The 13179-nt window shown below is 36.7% G+C and overlaps 1 protein-coding gene across 3 annotated transcripts in view; it reads right to left on the bottom strand.

Moving 5' to 3' along the window:
• The window catches only part of LOC117903003 (protein pangolin, isoforms A/H/I/S), a 56711-nt gene that overhangs the window by 34675 nt on the left and 8857 nt on the right, over positions 1–13179 (bottom strand). For all 3 annotated transcript variants that reach the window (XM_034814751.1, XM_034814750.1, XM_034814748.1), the window contains exon 4: positions 5831–5928. In XM_034814751.1, the coding sequence (XP_034670642.1) occupies positions 5831–5928 (98 nt within the window). The remainder of the gene's footprint in view (positions 1–5830; positions 5929–13179) is intronic.

Here is a 13179-nt window from a genome sequence, read left to right as displayed (position 1 = left end):
CGTTTCCGACCTTATTAGGTGCACTCCCAATCAGTGGAATAGGAGAACTATTTTCTAATTTTAATTTTAGTACAGTGCTAAAACAGTTTCACCAGGATAGTCGCACGAAATATAACGGTAAATTGATAAAGAAGTGGATTAAAGACTACAATTTTTTCTAATTTTGAAGATTTTTTTCTCTCCTGTTCAGAATTTTGCAGGGATCGCATAGGGATAGCTTTTACGTAAAGGATATGAGTCTTGTCAACAATTTAAATTGTTAAACCATGCAATGCATTAAACAGGCCGGCAGCGAGCTATAATTGAACCCTTTGAAATGCCTTTCATTTTAATGTCCTGAAGGACTTTACAAAGCAATTCTAAAAAAGTTTTCCACAAACATTATTAGTTAAGATGCAAACATCATAAAAAAAAATGTATTACAAAGCTTTTGAAAGATTTTGCCTAATATTCATTATTGAGTCTATTCGAGTTATCGCTAAAGCGGGCTAAATACACAAAATAATTCATAAAAAAAAACCTTTTTACTTAGAAGTCGAATTCAGTACTTTTTAATTAAGGAAAAGACTCTTGATTAATGGAAAAATAAATTTGTTGCGCTATCATTTGTTGCAGGATTTTTAGAACTTTGTTTTCTTTTTGAAAACTTGTGAGTCTATTCCACTGATTGGGAGTGTATATATATTCTTGATCAGCATCAATAGCCCAGTCGATTTAGCCATGTCTGTCTGTTCATCCGTCTTGTTGAGCGCCTGGTTCTCAGAGACTATAAAAGCTAGAGCCACCAAGCGGGACGAGCTAAAAGAGCGTGTTGGCGTGAGAAGTAATGATGTAGATAACATGTAGAAAAAGAGTAAAATTTAAAATTTAAAACTTGACAAATAACCGTTAAGGTGCAGATGTAGTACTGAGTGCCGGGTATAAAAGTTGTGACGCGTAAGAAGCGTCTCACACGTTCCTTCTCGTTTTAAGTTTAAATTTTCGAACTTTGTCCAATGCTCTGGTAAAAAGGGAGATGTTTTGACTGAGCACAGTGTACTATTAAAACTTTCTTAGATTATTCTTAGAGATTATCGGGATGTTCTTTAGATGTCGAATATTGTATCTTGACGCCATTGTCTGAAACAATAATCGTGAACTGATTTTGGGGTTGCAATCGGTTTCGTTTAATAAAAACTCGCTAATACTCGTTAGTACAGGAGGGTTGTTTTTATTTTACTTAGCTGTTTCAATCGACTGGGTTGGGCTTTTAGATTGCTTCCTACATTCGAAACTGCCACGAGTGCCTGCAAAAATGCCGCGTTGTGTGTATATGTATACGTAAATATATGCTTATGCGCCTACTACATTGACATCCGTTCGTGTGTAAGAGAGAGCGAGAGAAAAAACAAAAGGAACCCATGGGTAGGTACGAACAAAAAAGCTGGAAAATCGGAGGAAGAACAACGTCGCGCTTACATTAGTCGACAGAGAAAGAGACTACCGACAACCGTCAAAGGGGGTGGAGCAAAAAAGTTGCGTGTATGTATATGTAAATGTTATGGTGGTGGTATTCGCTTTTGATTAAAGAAGCTAAATTCTTAAAGATAAACTTTCTTCGTACTTTCAACGGTTAGTTTAAATTAACTTCAATAATTTTATATGTTTACATGTATTTTTATAACGCATTTTAATGATGTTTGAATACAAGAAAAGGAGAGACGTCTCAGATATGTACATCCATACATATGTATGTATACATACATATCTAAGACGTCATTATTTTTGTATGCATGTACATGTACATTATATTTATGTACATATGTAGATCAAGGTACAAATGCGTATTCTAAACAAATTCTACATACATATGTACATATGTATCTAAATATAATGTACACGTAATGACCCTTGGTCAGGCTTCAGAAAATACTATAGAAAATGTTGGATAGAAAAAATGTATAAAATAAAACAAAGTTTTGTTTTTACGTAAAGTAAGGAACATACATAAATAGCAGTGCTCAGCTATGCATGGAAATGAAAACGGCCACAACAATGGAATTTCGTACTACAAAATTAGCGAAATTAGTTAAACTACAGAAATAACTTCGAAAAATAGGACAGCACCATATAAGATAAATTATAAAAACCGTAAAAGTTGTGAGCAGCGTCAAATGCCTGGTCTCTACTTTTAAACCCAGTGATAAGTCACCACATATGGTAGCGAACGATGCAATAGGGATCCATTTAAGTTTATTTATAAATGGTACAGATAGATAAAGATAAAGAGTGAATAGGGTATATTGCACTTTTGGTCGTAAGTGGATGTATGTAACGCACATACAAGTGTATTTAAAAAATTAGCCACGCCCTCTTCCGCCCCCACAAAACCTGAATGAAGCGGCTGAACAGAGTCGCTTTTTTCGTGAGAATATGTTGTTTTGACAAATTGGGCAAAAAGGTCGGCCGATCATCGTTTCCGACATATTAAAATATTACAGAAAGGATGGGTAACACACTGTTACGAGTGTATTTCAAAATTTCGCCCACCCCCTTCCGACCCCACAAAGGGCAAAAATCTGCGGTATCCACGATTTTCAAGACAACAAAAATCTAAGAACGCCACTCCGTAGGGAATGACCATATCTATCAGATCACCGAATTAATAATCCGACTGGATCATTATTATAGCCAGAATGAAGAAATTAAGTTGCAGTGGCTACAGCCAATCCTTCCAGCAGCTGTTTTATTTTTTGCACATACTCTGATTCCAGCGTGTTGGCATAAGAAGTCATGTAGATGTAGATGACATATGTAGAAACGAGAAGGGACTGTGAGACGCTTCTTACGCGACACAACTTTTATACCTGGTACTCATTACTACATCTGTGCCTTGCATTTTTTTTTTAAATTTTACATATTTTCCTCATCTGTCATCTACGTCTACATCCCTTCTCACGCCAAAACGCTCTTTTAGCCTGCCCCCCTTCCCAAGAGCCACACACTACACGAAGCAGAGTGTGAATGAGAGAATGCGCAAAAAACAAATATAAGCTGCGGGACGGGGTGGGTTTTGCTACTGCAAATTAATTTCTTTATTCTGGCTATAATAATGGTCCAATCCAATTTGGTGATCTGATAGATATGGTCAATCCCTACGCAATGGCGTTTTTAGTTTTCTTTTATCTTCAAAATTGTAGATTTGGGAGGTTTCCGCCCTTTTGCGAGGGCGGAAGGGGGCGGGGCTCATTTTTGAAATACACTTGTAACAGTGTGAGCTTACAGAAGTCTAGATGCCAAATTTGGTGACTCTAGCTTTTATAGTCTCTGAGATCCAGGCGCTCAACTAGACAGACAGACAGACATAGACTCGGCTATTGATGCTGATCAAGAATATATATACTTTATGAGGTCGGAAACGTTTCCTTCTGTGCATTACATACAACCGTTATTCGCACAAATACAATATACCCTATTTACTCTTCGAGTACCGGTTATAAAAACAGTATTGGGCATGTTGGGTTGAGCCCTATGAGTTCCAGCCCATATGAAGTGGTACCTTCCGGGCTTCTAGTTGGAGCATTTTACAAAATTGTGTGGGCCAGCATACTTTCATACATTACATTCATATTACAGTTGAAAAAAACCTTTGAATAGGATCTTTCAACAAGGTAATGATCCGAAATACTCAAGAAAGCTCGCCAATTGGGTGGGGAAATTGGGTTTCATCTGAAAAGATCGGCGTTTTTCGATGTTCAAATCAGTCCCTGGATCTGAATGTTATCAAAATCTTATAGAGGAATGCCAAATGCAATATAATAAACGCAATTCCGGTATCCAGAACATAGTAAGAGCCAGTGGTTCAAAAATTATTGGCTAAGATCCTATTAAAGCTTGGGCAGGACCTTATTGATTTATTCAAGGCGGGAGTAAGGAAGGAATTAAATCAAAATTTATAAAAAACTAAATATTAAACCTCAAGAAACATGCAGAGCATAAAAGATGGGTATTATCTTGAGTTTCGCTTTTTTTTTCGATTTTTTTAAAAATGTACTACTATTTCATTGAACAGCACTTTTCATGGGTAATTTTGCAAAGTCATGTAAAACTAGAAGACGGAACGGAAACGTTTAACGATTCCTTCTGGGTTCTAATGGGTACATTTCAGGCTTTCTAAAAAGGTATCACTTGTTTAATTTAGATGGTTAAAAATGTCTTAAAAATAGTTTTGAAAGTGGTAAGTGCGGCACTACTATTTCATGGCACACAGCTGTATGTAAAGAAAAAACATTTCATATAATTATGTCGATATATTATTATCCAAATTGATTGAAAGGTAACTAATTTACCATATTGACATATTTTTATTTGATTTTTCAATTTTTAGCTCGAGCCAGTTTTGACCGCCGTCAATGAATGGCAATGACTACATGACTAAATAGAAATAAACTTTTAAAGTTTGCTAATGTTGATCCATTACTCATAAATTCAATACCTTTTCCAAAGTGGTGTATTAAACCAAATATTTAGACACAGTATAAAAGGATTTGAAACCAGCCGCGAAAGCCTATTGTGGCAGCTAGAGCTCCAAGAAAATTTGAAAGTTTCACCCCCGTACATGACGGTTCACTGACCGGAACTTTGTTTCTTATATTAAAAATGTCATATTGGATACAGTTTTCTGGATTTTAACAACGGAAGTTAATTTGTTCCTTTGAGTACGTTCTATTTTTGAACAGCTTACCAGTCTGCCTCAGGCTCTTTTAGGTTATTTTTACCTTTGACTTGTTGTCTTTTTAGTTTAAGAAGTATATTTTGCACTTAACCTTTCATTGTTCTCATGGTCCGAAGTAACTCGTAATTCTTGAAAAAAGAGCCACCGAGATAAAGCTAACATTTGAAAGCAGTAAGTAGAGTGAGGTGAAATTGCTGAGCCAAGCAACACTTAAACAAGAAGAGGGAGCAGTGTTTTGTTCCTGGAGTCTTTGTGGTACAGTACATATGTATGTATGTATTGAATGAAAACACCAGGCCCTCTGGTCAGATTTTTCTTTGCTGTTCCGTGTCCATTTCCTGTATGACGACTTACAAGAGTAAATACTGACCCTGTGGGTGAACACCGATAAATTGAATTTACGCCAAACGCAGAGTCGATTTTGTTTTGGGGTACTCGTTCCGTTTCCAATTCACAAGGTCCTGACAAATTAATGTGTTTGTCACCTTTTTAGCCATGAACGCTTTATAAACGCGTTGTTTATTCGATTAGAAGAAGCAATGGTAGCACCTGAGTTTAATGTTAGTATTGGGTTACACAGCCCAATATAAGACATTAATTCATATAATTAAAAAAAATCTACAAATTAATTTACATATACATACATAAAAAACCCTAACCGACAGATATACCTGTTGAGTACAGGGTATAAAATTTGTGGAGCGTACGAAGCATCTCACACGTCCCTCCTCTTTTTATTCTGCAACTTACACAAATTGGTTTTTATGATGAAAATAAAACAGAATAATACAAATTGTATTCATAGACGTACATATGTATGTACATACAAAATAACATACATATGTACACAATACATACATATATACGTGGTACGTACGGAATACAAGGATCTGTTTTAGAAGTCTTCTTATACAGATAAGAAACGTATTGCGTTTGACGTAAGAAAATACAAATAATCCAATTTTGCTTTACTAATACATAACAAAAAATAGCTTTAACAAACGTTCAACTTGGACGTAACTTAGATACAAGGCATTTTTTCCATTTTAAGATATTCATTTGGGAAATAGGCTAAGCGCTGAATGACTCAAATAATTAAAAGTTTTATTTTCTTACCATCGTCACTGGTAATCCGCTGGGAGTACCGTTTCCATATGGATACGGCGATACCAAGTATCCCATGTTGAAGCTTGGTGTGTGGGGTTCTAGTTTATCTGAAACAAAAGAAATATAAGGAGATTTGCTTTAATTGTGATTACCATTACCATGCAGTCATATAGTCATTCGATTTATAATATTTCACCCTTAAATAGAGCATTCATCCACCCTTCCAGCAGCTAGCTTTGTTTATTTTATTTGCTCATTCTCTCTCGCTCGCACACTCCACCTAGTGCAGTGTGCGGCTCTGGTGGACGGGGGGCAAAGCAAAAGGGCATGTTGGTGTCAAAAGTTATGTATATAGATGTAGAGGAGAGGTGTAGAATGTAAGATGTAAAATTTTAATTTCGACAAAATCTTAAGGTTACGCACTCGTACATTCTCATATGTGTGTATCAAACTAAGATTACATAAATACATATGTATGTATATATAATATACAATACATACATTCAAAGACAGTTTTGAGAGACTTCCTGACTTTCAAATTAAACAAGTGATACATTTTTGAATAGACTAGAATGTAGGCTTTAGAAAACCAAACAAACAATTTTCTTTTATCTTCAAAATTGTAGGTTTGGGAGGTTTTCGGCCTTTTGCGGGGGCGTGGCTCATTTTTGAAATACACTTGTAACAGTGTGAGCAGACTGAAGTCTGGATGCAAAATTTGGTGGCTCTAGCTTTTATAGTCTCTGAGAGCCGGGCGCTCAAAAAGACGGACGGACAGACAGAATGGCTCAATCGACTCGGCTATTGATGCTGATCAAGAATATATATACTTTATGGGGTCGGAAACGTTTCCTTCTGTGCGTTATATACAACCGTTATTCGCAAAAATACAATATACCCTATTTACTCTTCGAGTACCGTAGAGAATGACCATATCTATCAGATGACCGTGACTCTGCAGTGTGCTGCTCTATGGAAGGGGGGCTAGCGTAAGGAGCTTGTTGGCGTAAGAAGTGTTGTAGAGGTAGATGTCAGATGAAGAAAAAATGTAAAATTGTACAAAAAACTGCTAAGGTACAGATGTAGCACTGAGTACCGGGTATAAAAGTTGTGACGCGTAAGAAGCGTCTCACACGTCCCTTCTCGTTTTTTTTTTTTCGATTTTCTAAAACTTACTACTAAGGTGTGCGCAATAAGTAACCTTACAAACATAAAAACCTTTGTTAATTTTCCAATTTTTTTCTTTTTTTAATTTTGCTTTAAAGTCAACAAAATAACAATTCAAAAAATGCCAACAAAAGTTTTTTATACTCTTGGAAGGTTTTTTGAGAATTAAATAAATATTTTCCAGAGCGAAATAAGTGAACTTATAATTTCAAAGGAACTTAAGTTTCTTAAATTAACTCAAGTTTAAAATTCGTAAATTGTATTTAATTGCTTAAATATGACCTCCTTTGCTATTTAAAATTTATGTTATGCGTCGTGGCGTTCAATATATCATTCCTAGATGTAAGCATGTACCCAAATTCGACCATTCCTTGACAATATCCTTTTTTAACTCTTTTAATGTGGAAGAGTGTCTTCCGTGCATTTGGACTTTGATAGAAATTATGTACCAAAGGTATTCAATTGGGTTTAAATCAGGAACAACGGCTGGCCACTTCAAAATCTTCAAAATTATCCTGTTGAAATGTCTAGGAATCTTTATAATGCGTTCCCCAAAATTTAAGAAGATCTTCGTCCAATGGTTAAACATATGTTTCCGAGCTTATTTTGTGAGTAACAAAACATATTACACACTTTTTAGCAAAACCAAATACAGGCCACACTATAAGGACCCTTATTGGAAACTTCGAGACATTTTCATATGTTTTGGAGCCTGTATATCCCTATAGTAATACCGATACCCATCTGAACCCTCTAAATTCGATTTTTTCTAATCACTGAAGATGATATTTGGCCACTTCAAAACCCTAAACTTATGATTTTTGAAAATTCAAAATTTGCAACTTTATGTCTAGGAAGTTACTGACATTTGACAAGATTTTTATACCCGGTACTCGAAGAGTAAATAGGGTACATTGTATTTGTGCGGATAACGGTTGTATGTAACGCACAGAAGGAAACGTTTCCGACCCCATAAAGTATATATATTCTTGATCAGCATCAATAGCCGAGTCGATTGAGCCATGTCTGTCTGTCCGTCTGTCCGTCCGTCCGTCTGTCCGTCTTGTTTGTCGGCTAGTTCTCAGAGACTATAAGAGCTAGAGTCACCAAATTTTGGCACCAGACTGCTGTATGCTCACACTGAAACCAGTGTATTTCAAAAATGAGCCCCGCCCCCTTCCGCCCCCGCAAAAGGGCGAAAACCTCCCAAACCTACAATTTTGAAGATAACAGAAAACTAAAAACGCCATTCCGTAGGGAATGACCATATCCATCAGATCACCAAATTGGGATCCAATTGGATCATTATTATAGCCACAATGAAGAAATTAATTTTCAGTGGCCAAACCCACCCCGTCCCGCAGCATTCACACTCTGCTTCGCGCTGTTTATGGCCTGGCCCCTGACACGTCACTGCCTCTGCCTCTGCCTCTGCCGCTGCCTCTGCCCTGACTCTGCAGTGTGTGTTTCTAAGGGAGGGTGGCGAGCTAAAGGAGCGTGTTGGCGTGAGTAGTGTTGTTGATGTAGATGACAGATGAAGAAAAAATGTAAAATTGGACAAATAACCGCTAAAGTGCAGATTTAGTTCTGAGTGCCGGGTATAAAAGTTGTGACGCGTAAGAAGCGTCTCACACGTCCCTTCTCGTTTTATTGTGAAATGTTTTAATTTGCTTTCAAAAGTTGTTGCACTCGATACTTTGATACGGAGAGAGCCAGTTCGTGACAAATTTGGTCTGCGCTAAGGTTTTATTCAATTTCTGGGCTTTTTATACGGCGCTTATAACGCTCTTGCAGTAATGGTGGGCGGCCCGAGCAAGGTTTTTTCCCGTGATTTTCAGGATCTTTTACCAATTTTCGGATTTTAAAATAGCTTTTGTTAACTTTTCTAGCAAATTGCTGTAGTGGAATCCCCTTTTCGCTATAAGTTGACATTTTTTCACGCACTTCATTAGATATATAGCGGCTTTGAGGCACTCTATCGAAAATAAACTAATTTTAAATATAAAACAGCTCATTAGAACAATAAACTTAGTTGAAATGTTGATTTAAGCTACAATGAAAAACATTTTAATCAATTTGGAGCTCTGATGCACTTTTAAGATGCCATCGACTACTAATGTAAGGTCAATTTCGCTCTGCATTACGAGGGGCGCGAGCTTTTTAAAAATTATAACGGAACCTAATTGGATTTTCTTCTGAATTTTGTTGTTGCCATTAAGTTGAATATATTGCACGAGTCCCTGCCCAAAAAACAATAGACTAAACCCAACGTAGAAGATTTGACAGCAGGTCATAAGCATTGTAAGGTGACTTATTGCGCACACCTTATTTCATTGAACAGCAGTTTTCATGGGCATTTTTGTAAAGTCATGTAAAAAAAGAAGATTAAATGCAAATGTTCCAGGATTCCTTCTGGTTTCTAATGAGTAGGCTCAGGCTTTCTAGAAAGGAATCATTTCTTTAATTTGGATGATTGAAAATGTCTTAAAAATAGTTTTGAAAGCTGTATATACTGACTAAGTACGTTCCTCCTAGTTATTGTATTATGATTACATCATTTGATTTATGTACATATGTACAGCTGTGTTCAATGAAATAGTAGTGCCGCACCTCACCACTTTCAAAACTATTTTTAAGACATTTTCAATCATCCAAATTTAACAAGTGATACCTTTTAGAAAGCCTGGAATGTACACATTACGAACCAGAAGGAATTTTGGATTAATTGCATTCCATCTTCTTGATTTACATGACTTTGCAAAAGTACCCATGAAAAGTTATTATAATGAATTTGGCATTTCCCCATAAGATTTTGATAACATTCAGAACCAGGGACTGATTTGAACATCGAACGAGAAGGGACGTGTGAGACGCTTCTTACGCGTCACAACTTTTATACCCGGCACTCGGCACCCGGTTATTTGTCAAATTTTACATTTTTTCTTCATCTGTCATCTACATCAACAACAGCTCAACAGCTCGCCACCAGAAACGTATTGCGTTTGACGTAAGAAAATACAAATAATCCAATTTTGCTTTACTAATACATAACAAAAAATAGCTTTAACAAACGTTCAACTTGGACGTAACTTAGATACAAGGCATTTTTTCCATTTTAAGATATTCATTTGGGAAATAGGCTAAGCGCTGAATGACTCAAATAATTAAAAGTTTTATTTTCTTACCATCGTCACTGGTAATCCGCTGGGAGTACCGTTTCCATATGGATACGGCGATACCAAGTATCCCATGTTGAAGCTTGGTGCAAAAGAAATATAAGGAGATTTGCTTTAATTGTGATTACCATTACCATGCAGTCATATAGTCATTCGATTTATAATATTTCACCCTTAAATAGAGCATTCATCCACCCTTCCAGCAGCTAGCTTTGTTTATTTTATTTGCTCATTCTCTCTCGCTCGCACCTCCACCTAGTGCAGTGTGCGGCTCTGTGGACGGGGGGCAAAGCAAAAGGGCATGTTGGTGTCAAAAGTTATGTATATAGATGTAGAGGAGAGGTGTAGAATGTAAGATGTAAAATTTTAATTTCGAAAAAGTCTTAAGGTTACGCACTCGTACATTCTCATATGTGTGTATCAAACTAAGATTACATAAATACATATGTATGTATATATAATATACAATACATACATTCAAAGACAGTTTTGAGAGACTTCCTGACTTTCAAATTAAACAAGTGATACATTTTTGAATAGACTAGAATGTAGGCTTTAGAAAACCAAACAAACAATTTTCTTTTATCTTCAAAATTGTAGATTTGGGAGGTTTTCGGCCTTTTGCGGGGGCGTGGCTCATTTTTGAAATACACTTGTAACAGTGTGAGCAGACTGAAGTCTGGATGCAAAATTTGGTGGCTCTAGCTCTTATAGTCTCTAAGAACTAGCCGACAAACAAGACGGACAGACGGACAGACGGACGGACGGACAGACGGACAGACGGACAGACAGACATGGCTCAATCGACTCGGCTATTGATGCTGATCAAGAATATATATACTTTATGGGGTCGGAAACGTTTCCTTCTGTGCGTTACATACAACCGTTATCTGAAACCAGGCAGCGGCAGAGAAGTGTCAGGGGGAGAGGCCATAAACAGCGCGAAGCAGCGCGAATGCTGCGGGACGGGGTGGGTTTGGCCACTGAAAATTAATTTCTTCATTGTGGCTATAATAATTATCCAATCGGATCCCAATTTGGTGATCTGATAGATATGGTCATTCCCTACGGAATGGCGTTTTTAGTTTTCTGTTATCTTCAAAATTGTAGATTTGGGAGGTTTTCGCCCTTTTGCGGGGGCGGAAGGGGGCGGGGCTCATTTTTAAAATACACTGGTTTCAGTGTGAGCATACAGCAGTCTGGTGCCAAAATTTGGTGGCTCTAGCTCTTATAGTCTCTGAGAACTAGCCGACAAACAAGACGGACGGACGGACAGACGGACAGACAGACATGGCTCAATCGACTCGGCTATTGATGCTGATCAAGAATATATATACTTTATGGGGTCGGAAACGTTTCCTTCTGTGCGTTACATACATTCACTTTGTGCACAAATACAATATACCCTATTTACTCTTCGAGTACCGGGTATAAAAACGCCGATCTTTTCAGATGAAACCCAATTTCCCCACCCAGTTGGCGAGCTTTCTTGAGTATTTAGGATCATTATCTTGTTGAAAGCTCCTTTTCAACGGTTTTTTTCAACTGGAATATGAATGTAATGTATGAAAAAGCATGCTGGCCCACACAATTTTGTAAAATGCTCCAACTAGGAGGCTAGGAAGTACCACTTCATGTGGACTGTAGCTCATAAGGATCAGCCCAACATGCCCAATACCGTTTTTTTCAAGAATTTGAACACTAATCTGATGTCTGTGAACGCCAAATCTATTCTTTTTGTTATTTCTTACCATATTATACAACTTTACACTCATCAGTCAAAAGTATTTTTGTGTCACTGCGACACAGCTCAGCCACATGCGTTCTTGCAAACTTTAGCTGTATACCCCTATACTCTCAGAGACAAACGCGTATCTTTCTGGGATTTCTTGCAATTAAATAATAAGAAGTCAATCGTCAACGAGCTGTCATAACACTTACAGTGTGATATAAAATTGTTTTCATAATTTTTGAGGATATTGAAGACCTTGACCTTGCCTTCGACCATCTTCGACCATCTACTAAAAGACAATTTTTTCGCATAAAAAATCATTTTTCAAGGTGCTTTTTGTATTTTAAGCTAATAAATATAACAGTGAAAGCACATTCAAATTAGTTTTGAATTCCATTATACCTCCTGATTTTAGTTTTTAGTCTAATTCTAAAGTCTCCCATATTGGACCGTTCAATGATTACTTCTACGCTCCAAAAACAAAAGTACCGCTATATTCAAACCTTTCTTTCATCAAAATATTCAATATATAAACTAAGCTTACTGATGGTAACTCTTTTGAATTGACTTAATTTGTTTTTAAATTTTATTTTAATACTTGCACCCAGCACTACTATTTTATTGAACAGCAGTTTTCATGGGTATTTTTCTAAATTCATGTAAAACAAGAAGATGGAACACAAATGAAATAAGATTTCATCGGGTTTATAATGCTTACTTTCCAATCTTTTCAAAAAGGTATAAATTGTTTAATTTGAAAGACTGGAAGGGTCTCAAAAATAGTTGTGAAAGTGATGCGGTGCGGCCCTACTATTTCATTGAACACAACTGTATGTACATAGACCCAGCTAATGCGCACAAAAAAACATACTTATTCTCACGGGAAATAAAAGTATCAAAGAATTAACGTGTCACTCTCCCATTCTATAATTAAGAGTTTGTTAAATAGGAGGCTGATAAATTGCAGTCAGCACATAAAAGTAAAAAAATAAATTCCTAAGTAACGTAACCATTAAATACAATAGACCCAAGCTCAAAACATTCTAAATCAAAATGCTATGAGGAAGAGCCGAAAATTCTAGATGAGCAAACCACAAAGAAGGCAGACAGCGTCAGAAAAAGCGAAAATTTGTATCATCAGAATAAAGGCGGGCCAGCGACCAACAATTCTTGGGCCCTGAGTAGCGCGAAAGCGCTGCCGATTCCACGAAAACTCATTAATTCTTAAGGATACACTGAAAACATACTTTGAAGTCTGTGTTCAAGAAAATAGTATGTATATG

Source organism: Drosophila subobscura, chromosome dot (genome assembly GCF_008121235.1).
Source record: "Drosophila subobscura isolate 14011-0131.10 chromosome dot, UCBerk_Dsub_1.0, whole genome shotgun sequence".
NCBI lineage: Eukaryota > Metazoa > Arthropoda > Insecta > Diptera > Drosophilidae > Drosophila > Drosophila subobscura.
Note: the sequence above shows the minus strand (reverse complement) of the source record. Positions and strands in the feature narration are given on the sequence as shown.